The sequence below is a fragment of the Nasonia vitripennis genome, assembly GCF_009193385.2.
Source record: "Nasonia vitripennis strain AsymCx chromosome 3 unlocalized genomic scaffold, Nvit_psr_1.1 chr3_random0004, whole genome shotgun sequence".
Lineage (NCBI taxonomy): Eukaryota > Metazoa > Arthropoda > Insecta > Hymenoptera > Pteromalidae > Nasonia > Nasonia vitripennis.
Window position 1 is genome coordinate 85,330 of NW_022279623.1, and position 21,724 is coordinate 107,053.

Consider the following 21,724-nt stretch of genomic DNA (forward strand, 5'->3'; position numbering starts at 1 on the left):
GCAAAAATAAAATATTCATCTATTCTTTTATATAATGTATTAGTATCCACAATATGCTTGACAAAGAAATATTGGGAAAAAGTAAAATTTTAGATATGATCTAAAAATACAACGTGTACAATGTAAACACCTTGACCGATCACAAGATCATATCCTCTATTGTTGGTGGTACCTCGACTGAGAGAAATCTATTTATGGGTATCGTTTGAATCTAAGCGCGCCAACTCTCTAATGCTAGCGCTAATCGAAAACTGGAAACTTACGACTTGAAGCTTCTTGAAGGCCTCTCGCGACTCGCTCTCGTCGACGCCGTAGCTTCTGCACACCTGGCTGAATTCCGCCTCATCGATTGAGCCGTCACCTGAAAACGCACAATGATCGTTGTTATCCTAAACATTACCATCACTTAGCTTCTCATAAAACGGATGTGGTATAATGGGATAACGTGTTTTCATCAAGGGATGGCAGCGCGCCACTTTTAATGAAATTTTGCGAGTATCGCGCCATCACATTCGATGTGTGACCCCGATTGCTTTCAATTTACGCAGGTTTTTAAAACTGCAGCGAATTTAGGTAGCATATTTATTCAGAATTTATAAGCAATTTGATGCAGATAAGCGCGTATTGATTTTCGCAAAATTATAATTCGCTTTTTCCATCGGAGAGAAATTTAATCACGAACCTCCTTACCAATATATTATAAGTGTATGCACGCTTGCGAAAATGTAATCGAGAAAAGTTCTACGTATGGTAAATCACGAATCAAGCGAGAAGTTTCAAGTCTAGAGACTAGTTGAATCTGTTTTCTGAAGAAGATCAATCTGCCCGTGGCAGCAGCACAATACGTATAGATCGATCTTGGGAAGGGCTATTAACGCGAGCGCGCACATTGTGTACGCTGGCACAGAGTATTATAGTACGAAGACGTAAACTCACCGGAAGTGTCCTCGAGGTCGAAGACGAGGTTCATGTAAGTCTGCTGCCATTCGACTGCGTGCTCCGGGTCCTTGGCGTACTCTTCCCACATCGAGTACCATTCGTCTCGGCTGATCTGCAAAGCGCACGTTAAAATCGAGCGATTAATCAAGCTCCCTCTCTTATCGCTCTCGCATCTTTCTCTCAATCACTCCTTGGCATATACCCAGCGTATAGTAGGTGCACAACGAGAAATAAAAGCGAGAGTCATGCGCCAGCTGCGCGCGCGTGCACGCGATTTGCAATTTGCATAGGCACACGCGGGACTTTTGTGCTCGCGGACAATTTGTCTAATGGATTATCCATTCAAGTTCAGAGCCCGACAATATAAACCACTTAACCACTCGTGAATATCGCGAGATTCCGAGGCTGACTCAGCGCGTCGAGCGAGAGAGATGAGTAATGCAAATAAGACGAAGCTGTGCCGCGACCAAAACAGCGGCAGATCGTCCCGACTTTATCGAATCTGTTTTGACATCGCGCGACCTGATGTCATCTTAGGGCGTATCGCGAGCCCCTTGAACCAGATTCCTCTAGTGTTATTTATTTGCCACTCCCGGAGCGCATCGGGCCCGTGAATTGTTTCCAAACGAAGGCGCGACTTTCTTCCACCGGGGAACGAGAATCTACGAACTCTTCAAGATAAAGACGCTGCTTTTCTCGGCTAAGAGCCGCTTTTGCGAATTTTTCACAACGAAACCATCTCGCCTGGATCCCGCGAATATTTTATTCAGAAAATTGCGGCAAAGAGAGGAAGACTTATGCGCATTTATATCCGTGGTATCGATTTTACTTTGTTATCGCGTTTCGAAATATGCGAGATACTCCTGTAATTGAATATGCTAGGCTTGCGTTTTCATTTGGTGCTCGACCTGGATGGACTCTGAATGTTACTCGCGTGCGATATCGGCTCTGAAATTGGTACAATTTTCGAACAAATGTTTCACTTTTTTAACTAAAATTCTCAATCATCGCATGAAAAACAATTGGATCAGCCGAAAGCCTTATCAGCCTTCGAGGGCGAGGAGATTTCGTAAACCAGCTACTATACGATCGTCAGAGTCTACAATCCCTATTGTTTAGTAATCAGCCTCGCCGGAAACTTTTCCAATTACACAAACAGTGTACGGAGGAACAGAAAGATGTTTAATGTACCTGGCCGTCGTTGTCAACGTCGGCTCGCTTTTGGAGACCATCCCAGACTTTGTTCAATGTTTCCTTCGTCTGCTTGAATCTTGGATGACCGGCGGCCCATCCTCTCGCCTCGCAGATTCTCTAGATTCCCAAGAACAATCAATTATTAACGGCTGCTCGTAAAAGCGTAGTCGCTAATATTTCAGAACGAACTCACCTCCACTGCGAGATCGAAATCTTTGATGTCGATCGATCCACTCTGGTTGACATCTGAAAGAGAAGAACAAGAGTCAAATTTTAATTCCGTGCAAAGTATTGAATAATCCGAAAAGATCGAAGACGCGCGGATTATCGAGCGTCTCGGGAGCCACATTTATATTTTAAAGTTCCGAATGAAGGGACGAAAAATTTATAGCTCTCGCCGCGTGTAATCAGAGATAAAGTTCAGAAATATACGTCGGGCCTTCGTTCTCGAAAAATCAATTTGAATTTCGAAAAAGCATTTGGCAGTGCTCCTGCATTCCTACACTTCATTCCCAAAAACTTTCTTCTCTCACTGTCTTCGGCTCTACTCGCTTATACTCTTCTCTCTGTAAAATTACCTCGATTTCAACGTTACTTGACCCATTTATTCAACTTTTTCGACTTTTATTTTGTTTTTTCGCTTTGCCAAACTATTTATGCTCGCTACATTGGATGAATATTCAAAAAGCTTGATACGTTTAATTAAAGCGCGCTTATAGCTTTCCAACGTTTTCGACTTTTACGACCAACAAATTTTATAATCTTATAAATACACTAAATATTTTATTATTCTCAAACTCCCGTTAAAAAGTCCAGACAACGTTTTAGCGTTTTATGCGCCAAACACACTATCAAGCGTTACGCATCTATTCAACAGCGCAGCTTTAATAAAGAATAAAATTTCACCCTGTTCTCCAAAGCTTGAACAAAAATCACTCAAAAATCGACTGAGTCTTCTCTAAATTCAAAAAATTCCTGCAAATTCACGCGTACCTTCTCCCCGTGCCTGCAACGTGTCTGCTTCCTCGTTTTGCTCGTACAGCACATTCGCCGGGAAAACAAGTAAAAATAAAGATCGAAAAGGACGTTCCAGCCCTCATAAATCTCGCCCGCGAACGTGCGAGCGACGTAGTGTATCCGAAATAGAGAAGAAAGAGCCGCTGCTGGCGTCCAGTCGTTGCGCTGGATGCGCTCACAATGGTCTCGCCGAACGGCAAACATTAACTCGCTGCTTTCACGTCGAGATCTTCTTGAATTGAGCGTGTCATTAGTTTTCCCAGCGCGGAGCATCGCTCGAATTTTGCTTTCGGCCGTATACTCTTGAGAGAGAGGGAGAAAGCGCTCACCTGAGGGCGGCGAATTCACGCGACGCAGCGGCCTATTAATGCATGCACTTTGCACGGCAGCGCGCGCAGCTGCTCTTATGCCCGGGGATTAATTATTCTCGTAGTAAATGCTGATATATATACGCTCGCTGATTCGAAAGAGCAAGATGAAGGGAGATCTTAATTCTGGCCTGTTAGTGCTGCCGCTATACGTTTCAACGGGATGTGTGCGACTCTATGAGTCGTTAGAGCTGGTAACTGAGCTAAGGCTTCTTGCGCTGATGGAAGCAATTTGGCATTCAGATGGGCTGGAATTTCGAATCGTGAATCGAAGAAAGATTTCGCGCGAAGATTATATGACTCGAGCTTTCGCTAAATCATTTTTATTACAGTTTTTATAATAATGCATGTCATTTGACATTCGAATGCATGATGCATTTTGTAATTAAATTATTATGACAATGCTTATGGATGCGTGATTGATTTGGCAGGTTTATGATCGGCTTTCGATCAATAAACCAAAACAGGATTTTATTAAAATATGCGGTACTTGTGTAATACAAATATTTACGGACCCAGAGCAGGGACTTTACAACGATGTAACGTTAATGCAGCGTGTACTGCGATTTTTTGTTATAAGGAAAAATCCATAAAATAATTTATCATTCGCGTTACTCTCTTACTGAAAAAAATCCCATCTACACATTGTTGAAATATTCAAAGTAAAGCCACAGCTTCTTGTAACATAGCGTTGAAAAAAAATATAATAATAATCGTTAATCCCATATCGCTGCAGCAGTGATTCTACATCAAAGACTGTCGATAGTATTTATAAATCCGTATAGAGAACACGTCATAACGTTGCGTCATATAGGTATATCAGAGTTTCATGCTGCGCAGTAATAAGTCTCGCCTAAATCCAAATTATCGAACGAAAATACAATAAAGCTTATACACTGCAATGCGTGGTGTGATAACGTAAAAAAGCAGCTAAGAGCCTATTGTGGCGCGATGGCTAATCAAGCGCGAGCGGCCCGTCTCCCTTTTTTAATCTGTCAATAAAACGGCACTAAATCTCGCGCCATAACACAGCGGCGGCTTCGGCGGTGGCGGTGGCAGTGGCGGTGGCGGTGGCGGTGGTAGCCCGAAAGAACCGTGAATCTCGCAGTGGCGAAAGCCACATATCGAACGTTACTCTGGATTTGTCAGGCAGAATCGAGGCCGTTGCGTTTTATCGCCCCACTTCAAGAAGCTGCCGGCCGGAATGGAGGAGCCGGGAAAGAGAGGCGAGAAAAGGACGAAGCAGCGGGATAGAGATAGCGAATTATCGAGGAAAGCGAGAAATCACGCGTTAAGAGCCGCTTCGTTCGTCTGCGCCGCAACACGTACACGGGAAATCCCCCGTAGAGTGAAAAAGAATTAACGCTCGAGCATACAAGTATAAAATAACTTCTTTCTCAAATAAGATCGAGCTTTGACGGGGATAGAATTTCATCATTTAGACGTTTCAAGCATACGCACATGTAACTAATTAATAATTGGCAAGTGCAATGATGTGAACCTCCATATCAAAAGCTTGCGAATTCAGTTGCGCGTGTACTAATTAACTAAAATATCTTCGATGAAAATTCCCTCAGCAGCTTTCAATTTAATTATACTCGGCGCTAAAGCAATAGCTGAACGCGTTCGCGTAAAAATCAGCCCCGTCGCCCGGAAATTGATATTATAGTACAGAGCTTTCAGTGCGAAGAGCCCACCAATAAAGCTTTGATGTACAATCGGCCTGTGCGGCTACTTTATAACGTGCGTTCATGAAGCTCCTCAAGTGGCCGCGGCACACGGGTAAGCCTTGACTTACCGTCACCTTCAATCAATATATACGGCATTATGACGCGGCGTAAGCCCGAATGGTCGCTCCGTCTCTGCGAGCGCGTGTGAACGATCGGAGCCTGAACGAGTTGACATCAGGGTTAGTGTCACGAGCACTTTTGCGGCCAATGCCGAGCTAAGAAAAAGCTCCGAAGATATATATTTACTGGCTTTCGTAATAGCTGCGAGGGTGTAAGTGTAATGAGTATTAATGATACTTTTTCCAGGAGATTAGCGGCAGTTTATCATTTTTAGACTTGATTGCTGTTAACCGTTTTTCGCTTATCTCATTCTTATTTGTCGTGCTATCGCTTATTTATTTCAAGTTTAGAAGCGTCACTGGACGTGAAAATTTGAGTTATAAAATGCAAAATAAAACATATTAATTAGTTCCGAAAAATACTAAAGCTATTAAATATCGGATTAAAATCTTTGAAACCCATGCAATCAGCGACCATTCTCATCAAAAAATAATTTCAAAGATAGAAATACTCCCAGAAAGAGAAAAAAATCATTTGTAAAATTCACATCCGCTATACAAAAAAGTCTTTGAATTAAAAAATTGCATTACCCGCGATACTTAAATGAAATACTTTTCATCAGAATTCTTTAAAATTTAAATTACATAGCGTATACGTGAATGTTGATCGAACGGGTAATTACGGAAAGAAATGAGGAAAATGAATTATTTTAATTTTATTAATATATAATTTTAAAGTTCTTAAAAGTTATCTAGACTCGGTGCGCTTATTGTTGTGAGGAAAATGAAAAAGTTTTTAAGTATGCGCTACCTATTTTCACTTGCCAGAGACACAGTGAGTTTAGGTAGAGCCGAAAGAGCCATTGCTTTGTTTTGGTAATTGATATCGCTCTATTGGTTCACACGTACGTATTTATTCATACATTAAAAAGGTCAAGATTCTCAGGTACGAAGACATCTGAGAGTTATTGATCGACGGTAATGAATCAAGAGTAGGAGTTATTATCAAAAGTGAAAAGATTGTCTGAGCACATTTTCTATAGCAATGCTAACCTTTCAGGTTTCATTCTTTCAGGCAATCCATTTATCAGGTAACTGAAGAAGATCCAATGCAAAAATCTTTCATTAAATTTTGATAAATGACCTTGGAACTTGTATCAACGCCTAGTATAAATTCTTTCAGAGCCTCGCAAGCACAAAAACCTCGCTCAAACTTACTAGCTGCACATCCTCTCTTAAAAAAATGATGGACTTGGTTGTGAAGCCTTTAATACGTGATTCTGATTGGTTGCTATGGTCGTTTGCCTAGGTAACAGATGAGAACCCGCACGCTTTAAATTCATAACCCTCATAACAGTCATAACCCTGGTAGAAATTTTTCAGGTGTTTAAAATAAAATGAAATGAGGTTAAATAGTATGAAATCTGAATAGCGGATTCAGAAAAAAATATATGCAATATTACCAACAAGAAATCTTGATAAATTAATCATTACCAAAAGTGTAGTATTGAAACATGTGCATTGAAAAGTGTCACCCTAACCCTATTTGAAGTAGGTAATAATGTGTGTGTGTGTGTATGTTATTTAGTTTTTTTTTAAATATAAGTGAGAAGTGCAATTAAAAGAATAAAAAGTATAAAGATATATTGTGTCTCCGTGCCCAAAGTCGCCCACGGTGAGGTTTAAGAAGTGAATTTAAAGAAAAGTTCAGTATCCGAGTCAGTGAATTTGAGTTTATCACTACAATGCCCTTTAAATTTTAAAATATGTAATCTAGATAATTGAACTGTTTTCATTCATATTTTCACACCAACGGCAATGTGAATTTTTTAATTTAGCGGCTCACATTTTGCTTATAGACAGTCACGCAGTAACTACTATCTCTAGCACATTGTATTTCCGGTTTCCAGTGTATTTTTAACTGGAGAAAATGATAAATATTTTGGCTTTTTTGTTAAGGCATTAATGAGAATATTTACTTTTAATAGTTGTGAGAGATTTTTCCATTGCATTGCATTTGCTCTCATTTAAAAACTAATTTCTAGAGAGCTCATTTTTTGCATATATATTTCTGTTTTGGTTATGAAAATATTTAAAGTTGAATTGACCTTAACTGAAATACTTTTGATTTCGACTTCAACACCCATGATAATTATTTAGTCGTATAAGTTATTCACATCAGTGTCGGAATCGAAATAAAAAGTATTTCAGTTAAGGTTAATTGAACTTTGTATATTGTTTCATTGACACAAAATAAATCTATATGTAAAATATGCGCTCTCTAGACCCGTTAGTTTTCGAATGAGAGTAAATGCAAAAATAGAGAAATAGGCATCGATCTCAAAATCTCTCACGACTGTTAAGAGTTAAAATTCTTATTAATGTCTTGACAAGAAAGGCAAAATATTTATCACTTTCTTCATGTAAAAATACACTGAAAACCAAAAATACAATGTGCTAGAGATAGTATTTACTGCGCAATTGCCTATAAGCAAAATGTGACCCGCCAAATTAAAAAATTCACATGTGCCTCAATGTGAAAATATGAATGAAAACAGTTAAATTAAAATCATCTGGATTACATGTTTTTATAGGTAGCATATCAAGTATCTGTGTAAAATTTCAATTGCCTAGCTTTTTTACAATGCAAATGAATAGGGTTGTAATAATAGGCTTATACTCACTGACTCTTCTACTGAACTTTTCTTCAAATTCACTTCTCAGACCTTAACGACAACGACTTTGGGCGTTATTAATATATTTATATTAAAAGTATTACAGAATATGGTAACATATGGTAGGTAATATGGTAAAAATATTAGCAGAAATTAGTGTACCCAAAACTTATGTTGTTTTTTCTACCAGGGTTATTGGACATATTATTATTAGACATAGATAGAATAAGGAGCGCGCGAAGCGCGCCTTCATTCCTAGTAATTGATAAACTTTGCACATGGTGCGCAAGCTCCAAAGCCTTGAAATGGAATATCACTCTGCCTGTATAAAATTTCACGCTAATGCACTTCTCATTGTGATTTTAAAAATAGAGTACACTTGCCCTGATGAATCTGAAGCCACCTCTCTACACATGCTTTCAGAAAAAAGAATAGGTATAACTTTTCGTGTATTCAGGTTTTTTTATTCGATATTAGCAAATTTTACCTCCCTAGCCTGGTAGAAATGAGTCTAAGAACAGGCTAGTAACTGGCCAGTTCTTAGGATTTAACCTATTTACTACCTAATAAATGGCCAGTTCTTAGGGTCATTTCTACTAGGGATAGTAAGGGATTATTATGTTAAAATTATATTAAGAATTCTTGCTAACTTTGATATAATTAAACTGATGGGCGAAATCGATTTAAAGCAAATTTTAATTAATTGATTTGATTGATTGATTTTGATGTTTCATAATTTGACGATAAAGCGATGTCTAGTCATTCATGTTGAGTTTATACTCACCTATGCTATATTTATTTGAATCGATTCTATTGAAATCTTATACAGAAGTACGTACAGCAAGTGTTTGCTCTCAATGTATACGAAATCAATATTATTTTATTCTTTTAAGTTTTTATAATCTTGATGAAAATGAGAAACTCTTCGACAACTGCAGCAAAAACATGTTTAACTTAAAAACTTAACGACTTATTAACAACAACATGGGGCATTATGCCGGATCATCGTTCCAAAAACTCGATTACCCTAGCTATAACAGCGCCTCTTCACACTTTCTTCAGATATACATACCTGTGCGTAATGATAAACAAACAAGGGCTTTTCACGAAACAGGAAAACAAGTTCACACTACGTCGCGTCTTTACACAATAAAAAACATTACACGAGTTGAGAATAAACAGCTTTGCGCAGAATTTCCGTGACGCTCAAAACGGCAAAATAAAGCAGCATCTCGTCATGAGCTGGTACCCCGTCGAAAAAAATTCAAAGACAAAGCGTGCACGCAGGTAAAATGCACGCAGCGGTTCGAAATTTATTTTTACACTTCCCCTTTGATAGAAGGAACAAGTGCAAAGCGCGTCCGCGTATGTCGCGAGCGGTTCGCGCAAAAAACCGCGCACAAAAGAAAGGAAAAAAATCAATCGTCCAGTGCAGCAGGGCGAGAGCGTGAATTTTTAAAATTACAGGCCAGTGACGCTCTTTCCTACACGTACGCGCTTTTTTGTTCTTTTCTCGGCGCGTGGGTGGTAGCATCAGTCCGTTTGAAATCACACGTGTGTCTCTACTATGTCGCATCTTCTCTCCCCTTCCCTCTCGCTGGCTCTTGTCAGCGGATCGAAGGCTACTATGGCTCGCGGTAAAATAATGCAGCCGTCTTTCCCTCCGTGTACAGCTACTCACACAGTTCTGTCAGAGTTATGTTTAGAGCGGCATCAAAGACGCGCGAGAAAGCGGCGACGCTGTGGGGGCTAATGAGAGCTGCCAGGCGTGTGCGCATGTACGCTATGTATACAGAAGAGCAAGTGAGAGAGTCTTACTTTTTATCACTGTCTCTGCTCGCGACGGCGGCCTTCGCTATAGATGTGTATACACTGAGAAAAATTTGACAGTAAAAATTACTATCCCTGATAATAATTTGGTAACAGACTCGGATGCTAGTAATTTTTACTATCTCAGATATGACTTTATTATTTATTATTCGTCGTTAATTTTTATTAACTTTAGTTCGTACATCAATTAATACATCAGCTAGATCTGAAATTTTGTACGTAACAGATCTGTTTAGGTAAATGGTCAGCGTACTCGACTTTCACGCCGGAGCTCCAGGTTCGATTCCCGTCGCCGCAAAAAAAAAACTTAATCTCTTTCTTTCTTCAAAATAACATAATAATAATTAATAAAAATAATAAAGTAATAACAGCGCGAAGTATCTAATAGGTGTAAAATATAGAAATAAGCCAAATTGAAATTAAATTTTTAAAAATTCGATTTCATCAAAAATTACTATCTTTGGATAGTAAAATCTAATATCTTAAAAGTCTGTTACCAATTTATTATCAAAAGCAGTAAAAATTACTATCCCAAATATATTACCGATGCAAGGATTTACACGTGATGCACGATGTTTTAACTCCTGATGGATTCGAATGCAAACGGATCGCTGCGTTAAAGATTTCTTAGCCTTTAGAACTCAACAGGATGTGTTGGATAAAATATCAAGCAACTTTTTTATATGTGTGTCTCTGTGTTATTTAAAGTATCAACACAGGGCCTGAAATACTTATTTCGATGTCTTGATGTACGATGACTTGATCTACTTAAAATCGATACTTCTACTCTTGGGTATAAGTGATGATGTTTTCTGTGCTAACTGTATATTACCTAATCTTTCAGTATGAACTTCACACTCGAAAAAATTTAACGCAAAAAGAACTTAACAGAAAAAAGTAAAATAACTTCTGGTATGTTATCTCCTCTGCGTACCCGCACAGCATACACATAGTGCATATAGTTTTAAGCGAAGATATTACACAACGAATTCTTACATTTTCTTATTATTCGAAACATGTTTGCAGTTTTTAACGTTAATCGCATTTTTAGGAACGACCGCGACACGGAAGTGCCTTATAGTTTCGTGTGCGAAAAATGTGTGAGATGCGATATCTCACGCAATTTTCGACCGATCGGGCTGAAATTTTAGGAGAAGTCTCCTTTTGCAAAAGCTAAAAAACTATTTTTTTTATCCCGATCCTCTACGTCGTTTTGAAATGCGGGCACAATTTGTTCGATTTTTAAGCGTTTATTTAATAAAAATTTTCCTGTGATGCGATTATCTCGAAAAGACTTTAATCAATCGGGCTAAAAATTTATGTGCGAACTTCCCTCGTAATACTAAGCTGACAGATTTATTTTGGGCTTGATCCTGCACGTATACGCAGAATGCGGTCACCTCCAAAAATCGCTAAAAACGGTCTTTAAGCTCTAAGTCGAATTCTAAGCATTCTACAAAAAAAAGTTAAATAGAAAAGTTATAGATCTTTGAAAAATACAACTTTTTTCCATTAACATCAAATCATGAAAATGCTTAGAACTCGAGTTTACAGCCCAAAATCGATTTATTACAGCTAAAAAACCAATTATTTGCCATAAAACATTACGGATTTACGTTTTACATGAAAAGGTTAAATATAAAAGTTATAAATATTTTCAAAATACAACTTTTTACCGTGGCAAACATTTTTTAAAACACTTTTTGACATACACAACTCTAAAAGCGATTTTTTGATACATAAATTCAATAATAACTTCGGTGCAACATGCCCCATCCAACCCAATTATTTTCAGCAATTTTCCTATATTATTAAAAGCTGAAAGTTATATTTTGGCCTTTATCTCATACATATATACAAAATTAAACCACTTTTTAAATTAAATTATAAAAAATGCATAATTTAGGAAATACGCAATCGCTACGAATACAATCCGTGTAACTTGGCATCATATAACGACGTAAGCTATATTAATTAAATCTTTTAAGCTGAATCAGTACAATTCACTTTCAAAATTCAAGTGTATATACTGAACTAGAAAAAACTAAACTCAATAAAGAAAATTGCTTAGATTGAAGAAAAGCTCTAAGTAGCTTACTACATCCCTCTAAACTATGCTAAATACCTAACCAATCAATTTTCTAATATTCTAATTGAAATCCTACAAACGAAATATCATCCTTTTGTTTACTTCCTCTTGAAAACTGCGATACAAAAGTGTTGTATTATTTATCTGAAATTACAATAGAATAAAATTAAAATAGGATATATTTTAAGAATATCTCCAAACAAAAATAAATAATTGATACAAATACAAATAAGTTACTAATTTTCCAGTAGTTTTGATAATAGTGTTGATGACCGCCAGAAGAATACCAATCAAAACTTTGACAACAATATTGAAAAAAAAACAAGATAATACTGTATAAGCACCGACAATCATTACGAACGCGAAGCGCGAGCATCAGCGGTCGTGTCTTATGCGCAAAACGCGAAGCGATGCAAGGCGGTAAGCTAACGCGGCCGTAAGGCCGCGCGTGGCGCGCTAGTTTATTGTGCGAGATTCTTCGAAAACTTTTGAGAACACTTAGACAAGATGAAGTTGTTGATTAATTTAAAATAGTAGTCGCATAAGAAGGAGATAAATTACGAAAGTTTTCGGTTGAATTGATTGTGCTGTAAGTGAAATGACTATTGGCTCGAGTTATTCAGTCTTATTGAAATGTATTTCTCAGTGAAAGAGTTTAGTGAAGAGTGTCGGAAGAATGTATATTTAGAGTGCAGGGATGTTTAAAATTTTAGAAGATTAAAGGGGATCTGAATAACGAATTCATGAACAAAAGCATAAATCATCTCGTATTTAATTCGATCAAAAAGTCATTCACGAATCTTATAACGATTCAGTTTATCAACATGTATGGCACGCGCAAAAATATTCAGGTACGAAAGACCAAAAGCGTTTACGTAACTACCAATATTCATACACAAAAAATTATTTCTGCCAAACTGAAATAATTATTCAGAAGTACATAATTAATTGTCCTGACTTTGTGCTTTGTTACGTTAATCGTTTCGTAGACAATTAGAGTCACTGGAATATAAAGCTTCCCTAGTGGAAATAAAAAATGTAATAAAGTGTAATAAAATATAAGAAAATGTAACAAATATTACCATTTTGCACGTTTTTGTTGGATTTCGGACCTTATTTACGTTTTATTACAGTTTGCTACATTTTATTACATTTTGTTACGTTTTATTACAATTTATTACAAATCCAGGATTTCATGGGGATCTCTTCTTTGAAACGACAAATGTAACAATACGTAAAAAAGTATAACAAAATGTAAAAAATTGTCTGTAAGAGTAATATTACATAAGAAAATGGCGACTTTTTTATTTTCTTACTACTGCTTACATCCTTTTACTTTTTCTTACAATTTCTTATGCATTGTTACATTTTGTTAAAATTAATAATTAAAAAAATATATTGACTATATTAGGCGGTAAAATAACATATGTAATAAAACCTTGTTCACTTGAAAAGTGGGACTTATGTCAATTCAAATAAAATTTTCAAAAATTTCTAAAATTAAAATATTTTTTAAATTAAAATTTTTTTTCTAATTTTTCCAAAAATTTTTTTTAATTTGTTCAAATAATTACAAAAATTTTCTCCTGCAAACGCGGAACAAAAAATATATGTGGGAATAAAAAGCTACTTTAGTCCAGCTTTTCAAGAAATAAATGTGGCTATTACAGTTAAGCCACAATGAATTATAATTCTGAAAATCGTGTCAGTATGTTTTGTAATGTTGATATTAGAATTTATAATATACTTACAAATTTGGTCGCATAAAATTAACTGTTCAGAAATGATTCAATATATTAACTGTTATCAGACAAGTTATAGTAGGTTTATAATTTCATTTTATTAGTAACCGTAGTAATGAAACATAAGAAAGAAAAAGAAATTAAAAAATCGCTACTCTCATAATTCTTTTTGCGCGTGAAGTAATAGAGCCGAGAACATTATAATATAGAGGCGATATTCTGGCTTCGAAATATGAAACTTATACAACGAAAAATAATAAATAAACGTTGATGTACTTTCCCATCATTATAAATCCCAGTCCATGTTATGAGACTTCGTAGTGCTTTATACTCAGAACTTTTGAAACTTATAAAATTAATAATGCACGCGTTTTTCAGTTGAAATAAATAACACATTGAAATAAATAACAATAAATAATTTTTCAATGTATGGCGGACATCCTCTCTTTAAAAAATTATGGCCTTTGTTAATACGTTATTCTGATTGGTTGCTGGTTGGTTGTCTAGGCAACGAGATCAGAACCGCGCTTTAAATTCATAACCCTCAAATCAGTCATAACTCATAACCCCGGTAGAAATCTTTGAGGTATTTAAAATGAAATGTGGAAACCTTGATAACAGATAAAATATATGTAATATAACTAGCAAGAAATTTTATTAAAAATTAATCATTACCAAGAGTGTGTAGTATTACAACATGTGTATTGAAAAGTGTCACCCTAACCCTATTTAAAGTGTGTGAATATTATTTAGTTTTTTTTTAAATGTCAGTGAGAAGTTCAATTAAAAGAATAAAGAGTTTGAAGATATACTGTGTCTCTGTGCCCAAAGTCGCCCTCGGTGAGGTTTGAGAGGTGAATTTAAATAAAAGTTCAGTATCCGAATCAGTAAGTTTAAGTCTATCATTATCAAGTGGCACGGTAGCGCCACGAAGGCGAGTTTGAGAAGCAGACGAAGCCGCGGCGCCCGTGACACTATTTACTTCTATATTGGTGTTCGGATTTTTCATGATACAGAAAAAAATGCTTATTGTTACTGTTCGTAAGATTTTTTGGCTTATTAGTATGTTTTCTGAGCTAAACTATGATTTCCAACAAAAATATTATTGAAAAGGCTGCTTATTTTTATAATATGTGAGTGTATAATCCACAAATGCTAAAATTACGTTTTTCTTCTTCAGCCCGAAATGTGAAAGGACCGTTAAGTTAGACGCAAAAAGTGTTAGGACCGTGAAGTTGGCCGCAAAGCTATATACAGATGGGAATTGCTTTCTCAAGAAAATATAATAATATATTACGATATTTTGAATTAAGAGGTTGCCAGTGCATACTCTGCGTTCCGGAGCTGTAACAGTAACTAGCTTGCCAGAGTAGACGATGACAAGGTCGAGGTGGCGCGCTCCGTGGTTTTTTGTGTCTAGGTGTAAAAATCATTCGAGGACGGTGTCTAGAGGTACAGGGTGGCCGATAACGACGTCTAGGTAGTTAGCCCCTGGTTTTTGGTGTCTAGGTGTAAAAATTATTCAAGGGCGGTGTCTAGATGTACAAGGTAGCTGATGACGAGGTCTAGGTAGTGCGCTCCGTGGTTTTTGGTGTCTAGGTGTAAAAATCATTTAAGGGCGGCATCTAGGTGTACAGGGTGGCCGATGACGAGGTCTGGGTAGTTCGCACCGTGGTTTTTGGTGTCTAGGTGTAGAAATAATTCGAGGGTGATGTATATTAGAACAATCAGTGATTTCATCTTGGTAATAAAAATGTTACAAAAACCTGTGGTCGAATGGTGCTAAAGATGCTTATATTTTTTTTTATGACTTTGAATATGAAATACTCTAAACAATTTTAAAAAAAGGATTGAAATCTCTAAAAAAAATTAACTCTTAAAAAAGTCAAAGGTTAGGCGATTTTGATATATTCCGCAACAAAATTACAGATAGAAAAGAACTGAGATCAATCAAACAAAGTCAAGTTTATTATATTTAATCGTAATGAAGCAAAGAACAACTCTCAAAATAATTAGTACGTAACTTGCCATGCCCGTTTCATTTTGTTTATTGGTGAACAACTAATTTTCTTTATATATATATATATATATATATATATATATATATATATATATATATATATATATCTACGCAAGCCTTCCACGCTGCCCTATCTTGTGCCAACCCCACCCAAGATGCACCTCTCCGATCGACACCCACCCGTCCTATTTCTACTAGATCCGCTTTTACGTTGTCCTCCCATCTACGTCTAGGTCTACCTAGAGGTCGCGTTACCATCGGCCTGCCCTTCACGACACACGCTGCCGTACGGTCTTCTCCCATTCTCGCTACGTGCCCTGCCCATCCCAATCTGCGCGATTTTATTCTTCTGTTAATATTTGGTGACGCGTACAGATTGTGTAACTCATCATTGTGTAGTCTCCTCCATTCCCCGGTTTCCTCATCTTTCTTCGGCCCGTATATTTTTCGCAAGACTTTATTTTCAAATACCCTAAAACGGTTGTCCGCCTGCTTAGTGAGAGCCCACTTTTCGCACCCGTACAGAACCACCGGCAGTATTATTGTCCTGTATATTCTTATTTTAACGTTTTTAGACAACAGCCTCGACTTAAGTAAATTACTCACGGCGTAGAAGCAAGCATTACCCGAATGGAGTCTCTTATTTATTTCGACATTAATCTCGTTTCTATCATTTATGGTCGTACCCAGATACCTGAATTCGCTAACCTTTTCAAAAGTAAAATTCCCAACTCTGAGATCTTCCTCCCCTCTGCAGATGCCTAGCTTATCCACAATCATGTACTTTGTTTTTGATTCACTCACTTCTAACCCTGTATACTCCACCGCTTTTATGAGGATTTCCGCGTTTCTTGCTACCGTTTCCCTACAATCCCCCAGTATATCCAAATCATCTGCGTAGCCTAGTATCTGCGTTGCGCCCATCTGGCTAACCTGCATTTTTCTAACGGCATACTCTAACGTTAAGTTGAACAGCACCGTAGAGAGTCCATCCCCTTGTTTTAAACCATCGCGTATCATGAAGGGTTCTGATACATTACCGCCTACTCGGACCTTTCCCGTGCTTCCGTTCAGACATATTTGAATTAATCTCACGAGTTTTTTCGGTACACCGAGAAGTACTAGAATTTGATACATTTTGCTTCGCTTAATAGAGTCGTACGCTTTTTTAAAATCTATAAATAGTTGGTGTATGGTTTCGCAAAATTCCCACTTTTTCTCTAACAACTGTCTTATGGTAAACATTTGATCGCTCGTCGATCTGTTGCGCCGAAATCCGCACTGATAATCTCCTACTATATCTTCCGCGAATGGAGTGAGTCTAGCTTGTATTACGTTTGACAGAACTTTGTAGCACGTTGCTAAAAGTGAAATACCCCTATACTTATTGCAGTTTGTCTTATCCCTCTTTTTAAAAATCGGTATAATGATAGATTCCTTCCAATTTTCGGGTATTGTTTCATTTTTCCAGATGGCACATACTAGTTTATAGATTTTGAAAGTGAGCTCGACGCCCCCATATTTGAGTAACTCAGCTGGTATAGAGTCATTTCCCGAGGCTTTGTTGTTTTTTAGTTTTTTAATCGCGGCCTCTACTTCTTGGTAGCTCGGTTCCTCCACGTGGGGTTCAGCAGTGTGAATTTCGTCCCCTAATTCTTCGCTATTTTCGTGCACGTTTAATAATTTATCTAAATAATTTTTCCACAGCGACAGTAATTCGTTGTCATTTATTACGAGGTCCCCGTTTTCGTCCTTCATCAATTGCGCTCTACTCCTAAAACCCTTTCTGATGGCGTTAATCTCTCTGTACATTTCGCGGGGGTTATTTTCCTTACTGTTAGTTTCTATTCTCCTAATAAGATTCTTTTGATACTCCCGCTTCTTATTTCTGTAGATCGCGCTCGTCTGTTTCCTTACGTTAGAATACTCTTCTACGGTCCTATCGCTTCTATTTTGTAAGCTATCTAATTTAGCCTTTTTGCGCCTTTCAAACCAGAGTTCGCACTCTTCATCAAACCATGGTTTGCTCTTTGGCTTTTTCTTTTTACCCAGTACTTTGTTCGCGGCCTCTTTTACCGTTTTTTCGATGTCCCCCCATAAGCTATTCGGTTCGTCATTCCCCTCCGGCGATGTGTTTGCTTTTTCAAGTGCCTGAAACCTGTTATTAATTTCTATCTGGTACCTAATTCGCTCTGTTCTATCTCGTAGTTTCTCAATATCGAAGCTTTCTACCATTAGAACGTCATACAAACACTATAAGTACAATGAAACGGGCATGGCAAGTTACGTACTAATTATCTTGAGAGTTGTTCTTTGCTTCATATATATATATATATATTTTTAATAGTTTTGAGGGATTTAGTAACATGTTAAATGCTTATAAAATATTAGCCGACCTTAGTGTGCCGCCCAACACTTATGGTGGATTTTCTACCAGTGTTATTAGACAGAGATAGAATCAAGAGCGCGCGAAGCGCGCCTTCATTCCTAGTTATACTAAAAGAATAACATATTAAAAGACGTTACTCCGTGAGACGAAAAAATTGTACTTTCTTCTGCTCTTTCTTTTCACTCTCCGCGAATAACGATTAGCCTTATTCGTTTTATCGCAATAAACTTTTTCGCATAGCGTTGCATATCGAACGCGCTCATTCTTCCTCTCCGTCTCGCGGAATAAAATGTCTTTTCAGTTTCTCCGTCTCCGCGACTCAGAGCTATGTGCGCGGTAACTTGGTCGACGCACGCCGGACGAGACTTCCGCTATGCAAATTAATTTCAAAGAGCCGCGCGATTCAGATTCTCCCGGTTCTTTATTCTTATACTCTAGATATAGGACTGCGCTGTTTTTTTTTATGCCTCCTCCCGGCGAAGTTACGATGGAACTCTCGTCCTACTAGAACAATCATTTTCTCCTTGGCAAGAAGTTCTTCTTTTTTCCTCGCTTCTAAAGCTAGCCGTTTATTTTCTATTTTGTCGTCGTTAGTTTCAAAGAGCGCGGCCGCATCGATCAAAAACTATGCGCGCAAGAGGTAGTTCGGAGGGGAGGACATACTCACCGAAAAACGTGTTGAAGACGAAGAGCAGCTTCTTCTTACGGAACTCTGTCAGCGGCATGCTTACTCTGCAACAAGATAAGGGAGGAAAAAGTTTAGTGTTTGCTCAAGAACTGATTTTTAGTTTTATTTTTTTTTTCGTTTCTCATAACGATGCATAAACTAGTCCCGAAATCAGTTACACAGCGACGAATAATTTGGCGTATGCAAATTAGTTCGGAGTATGCAAATATCAAGGTAGTTACGACTCCCATTGTAACGCGCTAGGTCGCTAACGATTTTCAGTAATGTGTATAAATGTCAGCGCCATAGTGTATAACTAGATTAATTCGAATTGTTAATTCGGCGAATGGAATTTGAATTTCAACAATAGATTAGTTAACAGTATAGTGGCGAAGGGTCGATCGCTTCTTTGAGAAACTTTAATAGACGGCCACCCTTTGAATAATTCGAAACCCAAGGTTTCGGATCGTCGAATAATGTCATTAACGCGCAAGTGCGACGCAATTAGATTCTTTCAATCCACCAGCAACTCGAGTCGATTTGCATTAAAAATACAAGCTTGCGACTCGATCCCGCTTGCACAAAAGAAACCGTTCACGCGCGCTTTCGCAAATCGAAACACATCGTGGGATCAACTATTAACCTCAGTCTTCGATTCGCATCTCGTTCTCCCGGCCCGCAGTAAAAAAAGAGGAGAAAGCGAAGAAATCCCCAATAACCCGGGTAGCCTCAATAATAAACAACGAGCCTTTCCGTCGCGCCCCGAAGCAATAGTGCCTCCTCATCATCCCGATAGCGGAGAAGAGTAGACAATCGTCGGACTTCCGGTCGGCCCTCTCAAAAAATGAGCAATCCCCGCTCGGAGCCGTAAAAGTTTAATCGCAGCGGGCGAGTATAGGTACGCATCGCACGCAGCGGGTCTTGGATAAAAAGTCCGGCGCGCACGGAATAACGGGGGATAAGGATCAAGTCTGCGAGAGCTCGTAAGCAGTTAGGCTAACTGGGCATAAGAGAGGGAAGCGATTTAGGCCTTTTCGCTCTCGGCTCTCTCGGGAGAGCGCTTTTCCCCGAGGCTGTCGGCTCTCTCTCTCTCTCTCTCTCTCTCTCTCTCTCTCTCTCTCTCTCTCTCTGTAATAATCGCAGCCGGCGAATGGGGAATCGATACGCGTGGTTTCCGATTGGCCGCTGGCGATTTTCGAGGGTAGCTACAGCCTCGCTTCTCTCTCTCTCTCTCTCTCTCTCTCTCTCTCTCTCTCTCTCACTCGCTATCTGTCCGTGGCTCTTCTTTTTTCCCGACGCAGCCGTGCTGCACTACACCTGCCGATTTACATGCAAAGTCCGCGTCGACGCGACTTTGCGCACAAATTCCCGATCGCCGCGATGCTCTCTAACGTAATCGAGCTCTCCCTGGCTGCTGGGGAGCTTTTGCTTGGATTAAACAACGAGTAGCGCGAGAGCTGTGTACGCAAGTACGAAGAGTTATACACGACGACTGTCGTTCATGAGCTGCGATATCGAAAGTTCATCGGAGTCTTTTACCGACCGCCGAATCCGGCGCGATGACAGTGGCGTTTCGTTTCCGGGGGTATTATTTTTCCTAGATTTGCTTCCTACTTTTCTCGTTACTTCGCTAATTTGCATGTTCAAGCTGCGTGCGTATTTTTGATCTTTGATCTTCTTATTAAAATAGCCAAGCAGAATTAAAAACTTTCATTCCGCAGACCGCCACGCGGAGTTTTCAAAGCAATTATTATTTAAATTCCATCTGGCTGGAATTTCAGATGAATTTATACTTGATGTACGCGAATGAAGTTTTAACCGTATTCTTCCGCGTACATCCCCAACACACTCGGCTGCTCTGAAGCGAGGTGCGTAAAAAAGGAGGCTGAAAAATAAAATAAACCAGCCGGTGGACAATTAATTAATAAAAAGAAAAACAGACACAAGCTTAACAAAAGCCCCGAGCAAGAGCTGAGCGTACAGAGGAAAATCTGCGCGCCGAAAATTACTTACTTACATTTATTACGAGGACGAATTAAAATGAATAAACCTTCGCTCTCGGCTAACTCGCGTCGGTGCTGTAGAGAGTCAAAACGAGCTTGGTTCCTCTCCTCTCCAGCACACACACACGCGCGCGGGCACTCTTGCTCTCGTCGTCGCGGACGAAAATTAAGTGCTGCTCATGGCTCGGCGTTCTCTCCCGAAAAACGGCCAATCTTTCTCCACCTCGCCTTTTATTAAAGCTTTCCTCGCATGTGTATACACGTATATAGAGTTTCAGCGAGCGCTTTTTCATCAGCCGCCGCGTACAGATATACGATGCGCGTATGCCTCGTCGTCGGCTTCTGATAAAACTCGACGAGCGTATATTATAAGGAGATGATGACGCGATATAGCTGGCTAAACTCGTATTGTGACGCAGGTTTCCTTCTATTTTTTTTACGACACCGCAACAGTAATCAGTGGTTTCTAAAAATATTAAATTTTCGCTCTCCAGTTGGCCGGCGTGCACACTCTTTTTTCTCTTTATCAGATCGAGAGTCGTAAACGACGCCGAGCCCGTGCGCGGGTGTATATTATGTACACAGACTCGTGCGCCGCCGTCTTTCTCGAAATGGGGTAAACAAGAGTGAGCACCTGAAAAGTATATATCTCTCATCACCCCGCTTTCTCTCTCTCTCTCTCTCTCTCTCTCTCTCTCTCTCTCTCTCTCTCAGTTTGTTTGCGGGTTTCCGCGTGTATTATATATATATGCGTGCGGAGCCTTGTCTTCTGGGATCGGCTGTGTATTTTCCTCGACGTTAACGGGAAAACCGCGCGCGCGCGCAGGCGGAAGCCCAGTTTTAAGAGCGAGACTCGGGCTTCCCTCTTCCAGTTGTCGTCGTCGTCGCCGTCCCCCTCACGTCGTTGTTATTTTCCCTTTTTTACGACACCGCGCAAGAAGTTTGATAATGAGGGAGAGAAAGTTTGTTGTCTTTGCTTTCCGTTCTTTCGCTCGCTAATTT

The 21,724-nt window shown here is 38.8% G+C and overlaps 1 protein-coding gene across 1 annotated transcript in view; it reads right to left on the reverse strand.

Moving 5' to 3' along the window:
• Positions 1–21,724, reverse strand: part of LOC100116701 (calexcitin-2) — a 64,938-nt gene that overhangs the window by 2,786 nt on the left and 40,428 nt on the right. The window contains exons 2-6 of the mRNA XM_001601079.6: positions 18,720–18,784; positions 2,327–2,379; positions 2,131–2,250; positions 937–1,051; positions 264–361 (exon numbers count right to left, since the gene is read on the reverse strand). Of these exons, the coding sequence (XP_001601129.2) occupies positions 264–361; positions 937–1,051; positions 2,131–2,250; positions 2,327–2,379; positions 18,720–18,777 (444 nt within the window). The 5' untranslated portion in view covers positions 18,778–18,784. The remainder of the gene's footprint in view (positions 1–263; positions 362–936; positions 1,052–2,130; positions 2,251–2,326; positions 2,380–18,719; positions 18,785–21,724) is intronic.